Source organism: Chamaea fasciata, unplaced genomic scaffold, assembly GCF_029207755.1.
Source record: "Chamaea fasciata isolate MVZ Bird 193981 ecotype frontalis unplaced genomic scaffold, bChaFas1.0.hap1 SCAF_7, whole genome shotgun sequence".
Classification (NCBI taxonomy): Eukaryota; Metazoa; Chordata; class Aves; order Passeriformes; family Sylviidae; genus Chamaea; species Chamaea fasciata.
Genome location: NW_027094092.1, coordinates 60,403,513 through 60,420,419, shown reverse-complemented (window position 1 = coordinate 60,420,419; position 16,907 = coordinate 60,403,513). Strand labels below are relative to the sequence as shown.

The window sequence follows — 16,907 nt, the reverse complement described above, 5'->3', positions numbered from 1 at the left end:
CCAGAAGGAAGGACAGGCTGGCAGCAGAAACACCACCTCTTGTTCCCACTGCCTGATCCCAGAAACACCCAAAACCTCGGGAATAAGGGACTCGAAGCAAGCCATGCAGGTGCAGGGAGCTCTCCAAGGCTGCTGCAAAGCCCCCCCCCCGAGTGTAGCAGCAGCCCCATAAATCACACCTGTCCTATAAATCACACCCTCCGGGTAAATCCCACCCCTGCTGCGGGAAGCTGCGAGGCTGGAGGAGGAGGGGAGAAGGAGGAGAGAGGAAAGGAGGAGGAGGAGGAGAGGAAGAGAGGAGGAGGAGGAGGGCTCCAAGGACGGAGCCGCTGGGCTTTGGCCGCCTTTGCTCATGCGCTGCCAAAGACCAAAAAGCACCAAAAGAGAGTTTTTATCGATTTCCCACATCAGAGCTCTGTGAGAGCTGGCTGATAACAGGTCCCTGAGCAAAGCAGCGACACCGCAGGGCTCTGTGGGGTGTTTAGGGGCACAGTCCTGATGGAGAAAGACACTTTCACCCTGTGTGAGGCACCCAAATTTGCCCCAGACCCCAAATCACAGGTCCAGGGGGAGCACTGTCCCCTACAAACTCTTCACTGGGGTGTCCATGGGGCTCTCCAGCCCCCCAAAAATCTCTGCTGTCTTATTTTTAACCAAAGCCAATGATATCTGCCCGTAGCAGGGGGGTTGGAATGAGATGGTCTTCAAGGTCCCTTCCAGCCCAAACCATTCTGGAATTTGGGGATTCTCTATCCTGGCTCTTCTTGCTGTGCTGGGGGGTGTGTGTGAGCACAGGTCACCCAAATTCCCTGATCATATCCTGCGATGAATGGCTGCAGCCGAAGGAATCACAGCGATTTTCTCCCGTTTTCCAGGTGGAGAATTCCAGGCTGGACACACGGCAGTGACTTACAACCCCTGAGGATGCAGATCCCGGCTGGAGCAGGGCTCACGCTGCCCAGGGTGGCTGGGGTGGTTCTCTTTGTGAAAAAGCACAACAGCCCCTGAGTGCAGGGGCTAAATAAATAAACTGGTTAAAAAATAACCCCAAATTGCTTCCTTTTGAAGGGAAATTAACACTGGGAGGCTGCAGGGAAACGGGGGGGGGCGGTTGTGCCCTGATGGACACCGAGCTCAGATTTCCCGGTCACATCCACGTCTCCCCACCGTGGATCACTTCAGCTCTCAGGTGTTCTGAGCTGAAAAAAAAGGGATTTGAGGAACATAACCAGAAAACAAATCCGTCTATGGAAGGGGTTGCTGCCTTTTATTTGCCCCTCAGACACCTGAGAAGCTGCAGCACATTCGGGAACCTGTTGTGCTGTGGGAAGGGGGAGATGGATGATGCCCAGACGGCTGCATGGCTTTGTGCTTTTCCAGCTCCAGCCTCCACCGGAAGGATCGGATGCGAGCGGGATGGTAATGCAGTTAGTGCTGGAAAAATAGAGACAGAGCAGGGCAGAGTGGTTTAATAAGGTCGATGTTATTGAATCAGCTGGGTGGGATGAAGTTCGTCTCCGAGCAGAGCACTCTGAGGCGATCAGCAGCTCCCCTAGGAAAGGGAGATGGGCTCTGAGCTGGCTGGGAATGAGCAATCATGTTGGGAATCCCCCAAATCCCACGAAATGGAGGTGATTGGTGAGCTCCTGGAAGACACAAGGTGCGTGCGGCCAAGGGTCCTGTGGTGCTCCTGGTGCAGCCCCAAAAATTCCCTGCAAAGTAAGGGTCAGGTGGGCTCATGGAGGGCCCCACTGAGGACCCCCCCAGTCCCAGTTCCTCAGCAGATCCTGATGGGACAGGAGAGTGACCGTGGAGGAAAGGCTGAAAGAATTCAGGCTGTTTACCCTAGAGAAAGAAAGAACGATGATAACATCTTCAGGTAGATAAAAGAGGGTTTATCTAGGGAGGGAGGGATGGAAGAGGGAGGAAGTGCCCAGTTCTGCCTTTCCACAAGGGATGGGCAAAAAGCAATGGACAAATCACCTGGAGGAAGACTCAGACTGGCTCTTTGGGTAGGCTGTTTAGATATGAGGGAGTGAAGGAGTGACCCCACCATCAGAGGGTTTTAAAAGCCAGAAACAGGAGTCCTGGGTGCCCACTCCGTGCCAGCAGGGCTCTCCCACCTTCTCCGTCCAGAAAAACCTTTGGACGGCTCATTGCTTGAACTGGAGGATGCTGGAGCTGCAACAGCTTCATTCCAGCTTCATGTGGCAGCCCTGCCCTTGGCAGCAGGGTTGGAACCAGGTGATCTTTAAGGTCCTTCCTAAACCACTCTTGTGATTCTGCACTTCTCCGCAGAGGTGGGTTGAAGTTAATGCCAAGCACAGCCTTGCACCAGTCCCACTTGCAGGTAAATCTCAGCACGGACACTCAGCAGGAAGAGTCCAACCCAGTCACTAGGAGAGGAAACTGCAGGAACCAGCTGGGGCTTGGAAAAGGGGGAATAAAACCCCTCCAGGCAGGAAAGAAAATAACCTGCTGGATCGAGAGCTGCCTGTCAGTGCTGGCTGTTTAAACATGGCAGAGAATCAGAGCGCTCGAGGAGCTGGATGCGTGTGCAGGAGGACGGGAGGTGGAGGTGGATGCCAGGATTTTCTGGCAGGGCTGGGTTGGAAATATCCTTCAGCTCCTTAGATAGCAAGGCGGAGATTCCGACGCGGAGGAATGCGCCGCGAGACGCGGCCGGGCAGCCGTGGGAGGGTGGGGGGAGAGGCCAAGGCCCGTGGCAGGAGGAGAGGAAACATCCTGGAGACAAGGAGAAGATCAGGTCAACGCTCTGAAGTGGCTTCACAGGCCATCAGGAAGCTCTTGGGAAGGGGAATGGCACAGAGAGGGGAATTGGTTCAGGTGAGGAGAGGCCACTGGGGCAGAGATCATGGAACTGTGGGATCCTGGAATGGTTTGGGTTGGAAGGGACCTTAAATCCCATCTTGTTCCACACCTGCCATGGGTGACACCTTCCACTATCCCACGACCACCATGGCGTGGAACGCTTCCAGGGATCCAGGGGCAGCCACAGCTTCTCTGGGCACCTCGTGCCAGGACCTCACTGCCCTGGGAAGAGTTCCTTCCCACTCTCCCAGCTGATCCTGCCCTCTGGCAGTGTAAAACCATCACCCCTTGTCCCATCAGACTGGAGGGGGGTTATTCCCCATGATGGATGTCGTGCTTTCAGCTGGGATCTGCAAGTTTCTGGGGACCAGGGACTGAAGGAACAAGTGGGAAGTTCAGTGCCACCAGAGGGGCACTGGGCAGATTTGGGAGCCCAACCCAGGCCCCTGGTGCTCTCCCACCTTGGAATGTCAATGATGAACAGTCAGGGATTTATCACCTTGCTTGGCTCCCAAAGCTCTCTGCACCAGGCACTGGCTGCTTTAGCGAAGCCCCATCCAACAACCAAAATCCTGAACACATCCAGGGTTTTTTTTTCTTAAAGGGAAAATCCATGAGGTTGTACTGCCAGAGTATTTTTTTCCAAGCCTCTGGTCCCCTGTCCTTCCTTGCAGGGCTGTGGAGTGGCCAGGCTTTGCTTCCAGCTCTCCAGTGTGTTTGGGACACTGGAGATGCTGCCAGCTGAACAAGGATGGGTTATTCCAACATTTGTTCCTTGCAAGGAAACACCTCTGCCTCCTCCTCCTGCTCCATCTCCCAAGTGATGACACTGGATGGTGACAGAGCCAGGACAAGAAGAAACAGTGATAGCAGCGCTGGAAAGAATAAGGGAAAAAAACACCCCACAATAAAAAACTCCAAAGTACCATCAAATCACAGGGAAATTAGGCAGCATCTTGCAGGATTCACTCCTGGATCTCCAAGGAGAGGAGTGTTGGTCATAAGTGACCTGTTCTTCCTGGAAGAGACCCCAGTGGAAAGGTGGGACCTGCTGTCCAGCAGAAAGAGCCCCTCCTTAGGAGAGCCCAAATCCTGGGAGCAGCAGTGGCAGTTCAGGTGGCTTTGGCAGGTGACACCACAGCTGCCACCTCCCACACCCAAGCTGCTTTGTGGTCGTGGCAGGTGACATCCCAGGTGGCACAGGGAGGAGCAGCTTCCATGTTTTGAGGAGGTGCAGGGAGAAGGAGAATCCCAATTTCTTTTCCCTGGGAGAGGTGCCGGGATCAGGCAGAGCCATCCTGCTGTTGTCCTCAAGTGTCTTCTGCCACCAACCCACCACGCAGGGACGTGCTGCTGGAGAATCACTCAGCTGGAACAGCTTTCTCTGGAACATTCCCAGAGTGGAGAAGCCCGGAGTCAGCTTTCCAGGCAAGGCTGTAGGAAATGAGGAGTGCTACGAGAGAGAGGCTGGTGTGTTGCTGCCCTCCTGCATCTCACAAGATCAAACAGATGGGGGTTGTCCTGTGAGGAAAAGCAAATTCAAAAAGGGGGGGGGGAAAAAAGCAGGAGATGTTCTTTGCAGGATTGCTGCTCCAGAGATCGTGAGTGACATTTCCAGCAGGGCAAGGAACGCTGCAGGGTCATATCCCAGCTAATACAGGGAGGATTTGGGCTCCTTTCCAGGCACTCTGGCTTCAGGCCAGCCACTTAACTCTCAGCATCTCAGTTCCTGCAGCTGGAAGAGAGGCAGGATTTTCTTCCCAGCCTCTGGCATCTCCTGGGCTGTGAAGACTTTGGGATGCACATCCTTAAAGGTGGGGGACACCGGTGTTCAGACAGCCAGTCCCATCTCACAGGTGCAGGGTCAGGGTCAGGTTCAGGAAACACCACTGGAATGATTTGTAGCCTCCTTTTTTTGGGGGGGTGGGGAGCTGTTTCCTTCCCTTGGCCATGTGATGGGAGCTGCCCACTGGGACGTTGGGATACATGGATGGCTCCTCACTCACCTTTTCCACGGGAATTTGGCATCAGTGGTGAAGGTCTGGGGGGTCGGCAAAAGGTGGCCCTTGAAGGCAAGGCCTTAAAGGAACTCCAGGAGGGACAAGTCCGTCTGTCTGTCTCTCCAAGGTCCTTCACAGGCAGCATCTCCCATCCTTCACTCACAGCATTCCTGAAAGCAAACAGATAATAGGCCAAGTTCACCTAATCACAGAATATCCTGAGCTGGAAGGGACTCACAAGGATCATCCAGTCCAAATCCTGGCTCTGCTCAGCATCCAGAAAAGAGATCACTTCAAAATTCCCGCAGGCATTCCCCAGGCACAACATTCCTCACGCAAAGGGCATCGGAGTTGGACTTCCAGGCTTCTGGAAAACCATTCCTGGAGCAGGAGAGCTCCCAAAGACTGCCAGCACCCAAACTCCAGGCTTGCATCTTGCTGCTCCTTCTCTCCAGGACACTTCTCCCGGGAGCTGGGACCTTTCAGAACTCACAGAGGCTGATTCCCAAAGCTGCCTGCAAACTAGAAAACCTTATGTCAGGAAGAAGTCACAAGGCATCCTAACCAGAAACATATTTGGGGAGTGAGTCAGTGGAGGGGGAAGCAAAAAAGAAAGTTGCACCCTTTAACTTGATGAAAAAAGCATATGGCAACAGCCAGTATTGTGAGCAACATTCCCTGCTCCAGCCAGGGGAAAAAAAAAAATCATGACTCAATCATTGCATTTCATCCAAATCTAAGGAAAAATCTCGTTCAGGATGGGGGTATTTGCAGGGAGAGCCAGCCAGAGCTGAGTTAGCTGGTTAATTAATTAAATTGTTTGGAGAGGGGGAAATTTTGCAGCAGGTTTTAGGCTTTAAAAGGCCTGATTTAAACACAGCTTTTGGCTGTGGAGTAACAAGTGAGCGCTGCAGATGGAACTGATGCGCAAAATAAATCCATCCCCGCTCAGATTCCACACTCAGCTTCTCCTGAGAGCACGGGCTAAACCCAGGAGCAGCCTGATCCTTACCCAGGAACAGCCAGAGCTCCCAGGAGGCCGGGAACGTGTCCCCATAAATCCTGAGCCCAAGGAGGCCAAGAATGCCATCAGGATTGTGAAGGAGAACCAGAAACTGGCAAAACGTTTGCTGCACAATCCATATGACTCTGCTCTTCTTTGGGGACGCATTGCAGGGCTCGGCACTGACAGGGGCTGCAGATTTCCCAGGCATTCCCAGGCACTGCCTGAGGCCACTCAGAATTGAAATTCGCTGCAGGAAGAAGCAGTGAAACCTCAACAATTTGTTCTCCCCAAGGCTGTGTGGCTGCAGATGTCAAAGCTGTAACTCTCAGGGAGCCCCAGGACTTGGGAAGGGAAGGGAATAATCCCTAGAAAGCATCCCTGGAGATGCTGGGTGGGAGCTGCCACATCAGCCCTTTCTAGATTAAGCCATCCGTCAGTGCCTGGGTTCAGGTGGCTCTGGGACAGGAATCAGCTGCTCCTTTGAGGCTGCTCACTGAAAATGGGCTAGAGATGGGGCAGCAAGGCTGGGACGGGCTCAGGATCGTGGAATTGTTTAGGTTGGAAAACCCCTCTAAGGTCAAGTGCAACTGTTCCCCCAGCACTGCCAAGGCCACCACTGAGCCGTGTCCCCAAGTGCCACATCCACAGAGCTTTTAAATCCCTCCAGGGATGGGGACTCCACCACTGGTCTGGGCAGCTTTGTCAGGGCTGGACAACTCTTTCCACTGAGAGATTTTCCCTAATATCCAATCTAAACCTCCTCTGGTGCAATTTGAGGCCGTCTCCTCTTGTCCTGTCTCTTGTTCCCTAGGAGCAGAGACCAGCAGTTCCCCGGACGCAGATTGTGCTGTGGGCTCTGGGAGATCCCATCTAAGCTGCCAGGACATGAGCTGCCTTGCAGAACTGTGCCTGGCACAAGTGTGGTCGCTGGAGGAGTGAAATCCCACCAGGAGAAGCCTTGAGATAGGCACGATTCGGGTGAGCTCCTTTGCTCAAGTGCGCTCACGGTGAGCAGAATAAGAGAAGAATAACTGGTGGGACAAAGGGGAAGGGTTTTAAACTGAAAGAGGAGAGATTTCGATTTGATATTGGGAAGGAATTCTTGGCTGGGAAGGTGGGGAGGCCCTGGCACAGGGTGCCCAGAGAAGCTGTGGCTGCCCCTGGATCCCTGGAAGTGTCCAAGGCCAGGTTGGACATTGGGGCTTGGAGCAACCTGGGACAGTGGAAGGTGTCCCTGCCATGGTAGGGGTTGTCACAAGATGGGCTTTAAGATCCCTTCCAAGCCAAACCGTTCCAGGATTCCATGAGTAAGAGGGTGCTGTGGGCAGAGCAGAGCCCTGGTGGGAGGGAGGTCCGTGGCTCCCATCCTGCTCCCTGCCTTCTGCGCGCGCCCACGGCTCCGGCCGGGAACATCAAGCTCTGACATGTGCTGCACACGTGCCGGCTGATCCACGTCAGGCTGTTCCCCAGCGCTGCCAAACTTCTCCTTGATTTAATCAGCTCCTCTCCTGCCTGGGCTGTCTCCCCCTGCTCCCCTCCCCGGGCAGATGTGGCGTCTCACACGCGAAGGTGGAATCCGTGACGGAGGAACACGCCGCGCTGGGAGGAACGTTTCTGCCCTCTTCCCTTTTCCTGCGACCACCGCAAAGCAGCCTCACCTCCCTCCCTGTCTCCTGCTGGTTTTTAATACCTCAGTTTTATACAAAAATAACTCCCCTCCACTCCGTTGCATGCGAGGAGGGGCAGCCTGGAAGGCGTAAAGGAGAATTCCCAAGGAGTTTGCCAAGAGACAGAGACATCCCATCTGAACAGGCTTTGGAAGCACAAAACGTTCGGCTGCTGTCTCAGTGTGAGCCCTCCCTGCAGAGCACTCAGGGCTACACACCACTCCCACATCCCAGAACCTTCAGGGTTGTTTTTCCCACAGGATCTCACCTTGTCCAAAGCACGGAGCCCAGAGGCTGTGAAACTATTTGGGAAAACACTGGTGGAATGTCGTGGAGGGATTGCTGGAACAAAGGGCTGTAAAGAAGCAAGTGGAAGATGGAATCATAGAATTGCAGAACGGTTGGGGTCAGAAGGGACCTTAAAAACCATCCAGTGCCCCATGGGCAGGGGCACTTTCCACTATCCCAGGCTGCTCCAGGCCCCATCCAGCCTGGCCTTGGACACTTCCAGGGATCCAGGGGCAGCCACAGCAAATCTGGGCAACCTGTGCCAGGGCCTCCCCACCTTCCCAGCCAAGAATTCCTTCCTAATATCCAACCTAAATCTCTCCTCTTTTGGTTTAAAACCCTTCCCCTTTGTCCTAGAAAGTGGAGTTTGTTTTGGAAGTGGTCTGTCCCTCTTTGCAAATTACTCTAACTTAAATTTCCATACTGAAAGTGCTTCTAGCAAAGCTGAAAGTACAGTTATTTTTAAACTTCAATACTGGTCACTTAAAAGCAATTACGAATGTGAAAATTTCTGACAAATCCTGCAGTCATAAACATCCTGGAAAGTCATCAGAGCAGGACATTGGCACTGTAAGACTCAAAGTATGGATGTTCCTCATTTGGACTTTTCAGCTCAGCACAGCAGGAGTGGGATGGAAAGGTGGGAAGATAAAACATCTGTGCGTGTTTTGGCACTTCTCATCTTTCAGAGTTTGTTTTTTTTTTTTTTTCCATTTTGCATTTTCCAACAGGAAACCCCTGTCCTGGGAGCCAGGGGGGCTGTTCCTGCCCAGCTGGACTCAGTGACAGAGGGCAGAGATTGGGGCAGCCCCGCTCCAAACCACGGCCAGGTTTCACAAGAGGAGGTTTAGTTTAGATACTGGGGAGAAATTCACAGCTGTGAGGGTGGGGAGGCCCTGGCACAGGGTGCCCAGAGAAGCTGTGACTGCTCCTGGATCCCTGGAGGTGTCCAAGGCCGGGTTGGATGAGGCTTGGAGCAGCCTGGGATAGTGGAAGGTGTCCCTGCCATTGCAGGAGGTGGAATGGGATGGGCTTTAAGGTTCTTTCCACCCCAACTCAATCCATTCTGGGATTCTCTGGTGGCAGCACAACCTCAATTTTTGCTTTGGGAAGGAGTGAGAGACACCAGCAGGTGAAAGAGACCACAAATCCAAGGTCAGTAGAGTTGCTCTCCTTTCCCTCTCCCCATGGCCTTGGTTTCTAACCAGTCTGAGCTTCGCAGGCAGAGGAATAGGAACAGAACACCAGGATGGAGCAGTGAAATGGTGAGACAGAGCCGCCCTTTAAGAGCACAGTCTGGGACGGGCCTGAGATGAAACCCTGACTTTCTGGAGATACTGGAAGAGCCATAAAATGAGCAAGAACAACAAACTGGATGTGGAGTCCTTGGAGCTCGAGTGTGCTAGAGAAGTTTGGACTTCCCCTCTCCCATCTCAGCCCCACTGGGGGTTGGAATCAGATCATCTTTAAGGTCCCTTCCCAAACCATTCTGGGATTCTCTGTCCATGCCCACGATCAGTGAGGCCCCAGGGAATGGGCAGCGTAGCTGCAAGAACTGGTATTTTATTTAGGAAACAAAGAGAGGAGTTAATCCGTGGCAGATGCTCGCAGAATCATCAAATGAAACCCCTCTCTTTTTGGATAAATCATCGAGGATTTCAAAACCACCAGAGATGGCTCCTGGGACAGCTCGTTTTTCCAGGGAGTTTTTCTCACTCCTGAAGGGGAAGGACTGGCCAAGATTTGCTGGAGAGCTGCAGAGGGAGAGAGGGGAAAAGGCTGATGCTGGAATTTGCTTCCCAGCGGCACCCAGGGAGCATTGACCCCCCCAGGGTGACCTGAAACTTCATAGCCAGGTATTTCTCTCCATGGATTGGGACTTCTCTTACAAGAGGAGAAGTGTTGACACACTCTGAGCTCTGCTGCCAGTTTTGGAGCTTCTGCGAAGGCACGCAGGGAAACACAAACCACTGGATTTCTATAGCAAAGTGGGGGTCAAATGGGTCCCCAGGGATGCAGGAGAAACATGAGGAGCAAGGAATCAGCCTTGGGAGAGCCCAGCCCAGCTCCGCTGCTGGCTGAAGTGCCAGAATTCACTGACAAGGACAGAAAGTGCTTTGTCAGTGCCGGGGTTGAACTGACAGCAGCAGCCAGAGCGACACAAATGCAGTGAGGGAGAGCATTGCAAAGCCATCCTGGGAGCTGAGCACATTCCAGGTGGGATCTGCTGATGCTGAGCTTTCAGCAGAAGTCTTGGGGGTCACAACAGCGGGATGTGCCTCTTGGGGTTCAAACGGGTTCCAAGATTTCCCCTAAAAGTCTTGAGGATGCTCAGACAAGCGCGAAACAAACGCTGATTCCAGCAGGCAGGAATCCAGCAGGAATGAAATCCCAGCACTTCAGAACAGGTTGGAGAGAAGTGGGGAAGAGAGAAAAGCACAAAAAACCTCCTGTGGAAGAGGCAGGGAAAAGCCAAACCAAGAGAAACGGTGGGGATTTTTTTGGAGGGAGGAAAATTATTATTAAATACAGATCAAACTGGGCCTCGGTGTGTAAAAGCTTTCTGATGGTGACTGAAGATGTTTGGCAGAGCCTGGGGAGGTGACCCTGTACAGGTCAATCACCTGCAGCCCAAATCCAGCAGAAAAAGGATGAGTGGAAGCAGAAATCTCATCTCCAAGCTAGTAAGAGAAAAAGGGGGAACAAGGAATTCCAGACGAACTCGCCTGGCAGAGGGCACACAAATATACATTAACTAACTCAGTGCAAACAGTTTACACAGTGATTCATGAACTCAGCTTGAAAAAAAATATCAATTCCCAACAACTGAGGTACAGCAGAGTCAGCTCAAGAGCCAAGCACATGGGAAAGGAGCAGCAGGAAACCAGGACGAACAGGTGGCAACCAGGCAAAATGTAACCATGGGAATGTGAAATATGTTTCAGCTCAGCCTGATACAACTAATTAGGAAAGGAGATAAAATAATTGAAGTTGGCCAGCCAGACTGTCCACGGTGAAATAAAGCAAAGTGTGTCTGACTCCAGGAACTCTGGCACTGAAGCAGGGAGGGAGTGAATGCAAATGGAGAGGAAGCTGCAGCAGAACCAGGACAGGATAATTAGGAGCAGAGGGACAGAATTAAGAAAAATAATACAATTCATGCTCATTATCTGCAAAAATGACCTTGTGGCAAAACCATTGTAAGCAACAAAGTCGGACAAAGACCTCAAGGCCAAGTTTGGAAAACAGGTCGGTCGGTATCAGGCAGAAAACTGACAGCAGCGAGGAGCATTCTCCTTATCTTGGTTTCTCAAGAAAAACCACCAGTCAACACAGCTTGGAAAGCTCAACATCATCCTTGCAGAAGAAAACAAGTCAGTAACTGGAAGCCAGGACATTCCAGCCCCACGTTATGCCACAGAGCATCTGACCAGAAAGTCTGAAGCAGCAGACGTGACCCTACTTGAATTCTGTGCTGCACCACACAACAGAAATGGGGCAACCCTTCCACCACCTTCACCACCTGCTTTGCAAAGAGGATTTCACCTTTGCAGCAGGATGAGGGGTGTTTTTTGAGGATTAAAAAGATGAAAGCCTCTTTAACATCTCTGCATACAATTTAGAATAAATCTCCATTGATTCTTTCAAGGTGTGTTTTATATTCGGAATTTAGCTCGGGAGATTAGTAGGTGGTCCAGGCAGTTGCTAATTAGGGCAGAATCACAAATAAACACACTCATTAACTCAGGAAAAACACAAAGGGATAATCAGGTGTTGGCTCTCATTATCCCTCCTCCTCCCAGCAGTGTGATTTACTCCTCAGCTCTGCCTTCTCCCCGATTTTCCAAGGGGCACGGACCTAAAAGTCGGATCTCCTCCCTTATATGGAGAGCAGTCAGCAAGTACCAGCATGTTCTGAGGCCAGGGGAACAGCTATTCCATAAATCTGAAACATGTCCTGGACAACAGCAGGGTTTCCACAGACCACAAGAATTGCAGGAATTAACCCCTTTTGTTTACGGCCCTTAAAAAAGGATCCAGTGTGGATCCCGTGGTGGAAAGGGAAAAGGCGGCAGTGCCACAATCCAGCTCAAGGCCCTGAAACACCAACCATGCACATTTGGAAACGTTTTGCACGTTCTAAATATAAAAGGAGATTCTCCTTTTTGTGTTTAAGTTGTCCTCATTAGGAGGAGCTGATTAAACAACTTATCTGGAGAGCCCAGTCCTATAAACACAAGGCTGTTTGCTGGAGCAGAGGCTTCCTCCTCTCAGGGGGTTATTTTCCTTTCCTGGGATTGCTCATCCACCAGGGTAAACAGGTCAGGCGGGAGAGCTCCAGTTTTCCGAGGCCAGATGGGATTTTTCACGGATCCACACCGAAGCAGGGTCCTTTCCACCATCTGAATGTTGGATGTTGGCTCACTGCAGTGCTGTTTGTGTCGTTTCCCCTCCCCATTCCCCTCCACTCCTCCCTTCCCTTTTTCTTTGTTTTCCCCCCCCGTCAGAATTATTCCTAAATCCCTAACTGCAGCAGAGAATCCTAACTTACCAATGCTTTCAGGGAAGGAGCAGCCCAAATAAATATAGTTTGGGAGAAGAGCCACCCTGTCTCCCCAGACAGGGAACTCAGGGGTTTCTGTTCTGGGCTGATGTTGCCACATCTGTTTACACTGCGAACACAATTCACCAACACCACAGCCTGAGCTTTTTGCTATTTTAACCAACGTTTAGGCTCTGCAGCTCCCACATGTGCCATCCAGATCATAAATACCTCAGGCAGAGGCAGTTCTGAGGGCAAATATCCAAAACTTCTGCTCCAGAGCCTTCCACGTCGTTCTAAAACCTCAGCAATGACCCTCCGGTGTTTTATTTGGAGATCATTCCCTTTCATCCCAACACTTCCCTCTTGACTTCTGAATTAGTTTCAGATACAAACCTAATCTAAATGTTGCTATTCTCAGGCCTCACCAAGTTTATTTTATGGTGCCGTCTCTCCCCCTGCACATAAATATACACATCCATATGTTTTTATACAAACACACACATGTATGGATTTAATTATGGTAAACAAAGGACAGCTGGATCCTCTGCAAACCAATCTGATGTGCCTGAGAAACACTTGGAACCTGAAAAAGCAAAGGCACTTACCTCTGAGAAGAACGTGACTGATGTCATTTGTGTGAAACCACAAATATTTATTTTTAATGAAAAAATACTTAAAGTGTGCCACAGTGTCCATATATTCATTTGAATAGTAGTACAAAGATATGTATTTCTGAGAAAAAGTCTTAACACTGTAGAAAATAAATGTGGTTCTTAAATTATGTCAAAAGAAATCAGTAAAAAAGTAATGTTTTATACACTGGAATAAAATGAAACAATTAGAGAGAATAATAAATTATAATTACAGTATTTCAAATATTTGCCTCATGCCTTTTTCTTTTTTTTTTCTTTTTTTTCTTTTTTTTTTCTCTTCAGCGTTAGTTTCTAAATGTGTCACGTAGGATAGGCCCTCAGAAGCCAGCAGTCAGAATGGGCTTCCAACGTGGGGATAATTGGATGTGGAGCTGAATAAAGTCCTGGAAAAATGACACCACCGCTTGTTATTCATGGGTACATAAAACATCAGCACATGGCAGGTTTAGGTTTGTACTGAACATGTATTTTTTTTTTGTTAATGGAAATCAATTTAGGTTTGGTTTGTTGTTGTTGTTTTTTGTTTGTTTTTTTTTTTTTTTATCGACTCTTTTTTTAATAGTTTAATGAACTAAACAGCAATTATGGTCATCAACAAGGATGTCACCCAAGCACAACTGCTCACGGGATGCTACAATGCTGTCTTGGCTCTTTGTACAGTCCACGTTGACAGGAATTTGGAGTCCTTTCAGGCCTAATTCAGCACTGCAAAACGTTGAAAACTATAAAGTGCTTTGAAATACAAATAGCCTCTCCTCTTTAGAAATAGGAAAACCCCCCCCAAACATGCACTTAAACCTGAAACCTCCATGCCACAGGTCCTGCAGCTCTGCAGTCAAACATCCGCTTTGTGCCACTGGTTTTTGAAAGTTTCCCCTCCTGTCCCCAGTCAAAAAAATTCAAATAGTGTCTAAATTGGATTTGTCAGTCTCTTCTTGGTCTTGCTTGTACATGAAGGTGAGGAGGAAAAGGGCAATATCCAGAGATGACCAGTAAGCAGTGTGGGATGTGACTGCAGACCAGTATCTGCTCTCCACGAGACCTTCCCTGAGCTCAAAGTCGATCCTGTGCTCCAGCTCCACTGGAAAAGGAACAAGGAAAGGAACAAGAGAGGATGTTAGAGCTGCAAAAACACCAGAGTGTTTTGTGTTCTGGTTCTGTTGTTGCACAAACAACACACGCAGTCTCTGGGTGTTTACATCTCGCAGGGCACTCAACTAAATCAAGATTTAATAATACAGAAATATTCAATGCACCTCATGCATTTAGCACAAACCTAAGAGTGGTGCTGAGTTCAGTCAAAAAAAAAAAATAATAAAAGAAACTAAACCTGTTCTTAGAGGTCTTTTCCAACCTTAATGACTCTGTGATTCTCAGGGGTTTTTTTTCAAGCAGCTGTTTTCCTTATAGTAACTCTGCAAATATACTTATTATAAATATACTTATTACTTGTTATGATAACTGCAGAGAAATATCCAGCAAATGCTGAGGCCCCAGTAGGAAACTTTCTGAAATAAATGGATTTCTTGCATTTTTAGTGTCTATACAAAGGGACTACACCCAACCCTACAAGCCCTTCCTGTAAAGTCGTCCCTCCACAGCTCTGCCCTTTTAATATCCTGATTATTCCAAGTACATTTCAGCAGTTCCCCTTTTATTTCAATGGCTGCTTTGATTAATGCCACATTCAAGGCAATTACCGCTGCATTTTAACTGGGCCAATGTTAACCTAGTGCTAAGGCACTTCAGCGGTCAGAAAATCTCCACGAGGAGCAATAAAATAAGAAAGGACAAAAAAAAAAAAACCCCTAAAAGCCTGCTGAGCTACAAAAGCCAAAGCCCCAGACTGAGTCAAAACTGCAGCCGTTTATCAAAGGCAGTTTGAAGGAATTTTAATTCCTGGCTGGAGGAGGACGGGAAGGGAGCATCGCACAAGCGCCGGCGGACACGGCACAGAGCTCCCTGTTTCCCCAGGAGCATCGCCCCACTCTGCAGCAGGGACAAGGAGCCAGAGCCTTGGAAGGCCAGCAGACAACCAGAGTCATTTCCAAGAAGGAGAGTTTATCCAAAAAAACCCCAGTGGCTGTGCAGGAAGGCCACTCTGAGAGGCCGTTACGGGAGCTTGGGCGGGAGCCAAACCCCACCACAGCCCTCTGTGAGCACAGCCTTCGGTGGGGATTGCATCATTCAGCTCCCAGCCCCGCTGGCCTCTGCTCCACGTTCTCCTTCTATGGAGCAGGGATGGGTTTCCAGCACGCAGGATCCATGCAGGAAACCCTCAGTGTGCCAACTCCCCTCCTCGGCAGCTCCGTGATGTTCCCTGTCCTGCTTCTCTACTTCCCTCACGTCTAACCCAAAGTTTCCTGCCCTCAAACACTGACTCAGACAGGTTATCTGTTGAAATAAGTATGAACAGACAGCAATCCATCATGTGAATGCTGTCACAGGACACTTGTGACTCTTTCTATTGCAAAAAAAATTCCTCTGTGTCCTGTAGCAGTGCCAAGGGGGAGCTCAGAAATAAATCCAAGGATGAATTTCCTGCGAGGAAGTACCTCTGCTTTTCAAAAAACCCAGCTGCTAAAACTGCACTTTCTGTTCTGAGCAGTTCAGATCAGGACAAGGGCAGCTTCTGTTTCCAGTCATACGTGTCCTAAAATCCAGAGTGCTTCAGAATGGGAAATGTATGGGGGAATTGGGAGTTTAGGTGGAAAAAAGGGTTTTAAACTGTCAGAGGGCAGGGATAGATGGGATATTGGGAAGAAATTCCTGGCTCTGAGGGTGGGGAGGCCCTGGCACAGGGTGCCCAGAGAAGCTGCGGCTGCCCCTGGATCCCTGGAAGTGTCCCAGACCAGGCTGGATGAGGTTTGGAGCAACCTGGGCTAGCGGAAGGTGTCCCTGCCCGTGGCAGGAGGTGGGATGGGATGGGCTTTAAGGTTCTTTCCGATCCAACTCAATCCAGTCCAGGAACAGATTCACAGGATCCCGGAATGGTTTGGGTTGGAAGGGACTTTAAAAATCATCTCATGGCCAGGGACACCTTCTGCTATCCCAGGCTGCTCCAAGCCCTGTCCAAGCTGGCTTTGATATCCAACATTTATCGCTTTGTGGCAAACCCACAACAGCAAATCCTGTCATTTCCAGCCCCCCACCCCACTCTTGTTTCACTCACCTGTGGGTTCGAGGAATCCCGAGCTGCTGTGTGGCAAAGGTGGGGTCCCAACAGTCGTGGCCTTCTTCTCCTCCCCCTCAGGTCCATCTTTTCCTGTCTCCATGGTCTGGGGGGTGGCACTGGAGCGGCCAAACCTGGAGAAGAGCATCCCACCGAGGCCCTTCCCGATGCTCGCAGCTCCTGCACTCAGCACAGAGGGGAAAAAAACAACCCAAGATCCATCGGTCAAACTGAAAATTAAAGTCACTGCAAATTGAAGTCCCTGCAGCACCCTGTCCATTGGAGCTGAGTGAAGGAAAACACTCCTGGTGCTTCCCTAGGGTGGGAACATCTGGCTGGAGTGGGCTCTGTTTATCCCCAAACTCATCTCCTGCGCCAGCAAAAGCTGTAATTTGGAAGCTGTATTTAGGGGGATAAAGAACCCCCATGAAATACATCTGCAGAAAGCAATCTGCTGCTTTGAAGGACATGTTGTGATTCCTCTTTCATGAATTCTAAGACTAAGACAAAAAATGCTTTCTAACAACGCTGGTGCCTTCTGCACTTAAAAATCCCATTAGCACATTTAAGACATTTATCTTATTAAGGGTCCATTGCCCTAACAGACCTTTAAAAATGTTACATCATCCTTTAAAAGGACTATTTTGGCTGCTCAGGAAGAGGGATATGAAAGTTAAGAGTAGTTTTGTCGTATTTTATCCCGACTCTGCTGCCACCTCATGGACAAGACATTCAAGTTACTA

General features: G+C 50.0%; 1 protein-coding gene across 2 annotated transcripts in view; it reads right to left on the bottom strand.

Annotated features, from left to right (window-relative positions):
* Positions 1-13,505: 13,505 nt before the first annotated feature.
* DDHD1 (DDHD domain containing 1) overlaps positions 13,506-16,907 on the bottom strand; it is a 61,588-nt gene continuing 58,186 nt past the window's right edge. For both annotated transcript variants that reach the window (XM_066189119.1, XM_066189120.1), the window contains 2 exons: positions 16,165-16,344; positions 13,506-14,073 (listed from right to left, as the gene is read on the bottom strand). In XM_066189119.1, coding sequence (XP_066045216.1) covers positions 13,892-14,073; positions 16,165-16,344 — 362 coding nt within the window. In that variant the 3' untranslated portion in view covers positions 13,506-13,891. The remainder of the gene's footprint in view (positions 14,074-16,164; positions 16,345-16,907) is intronic.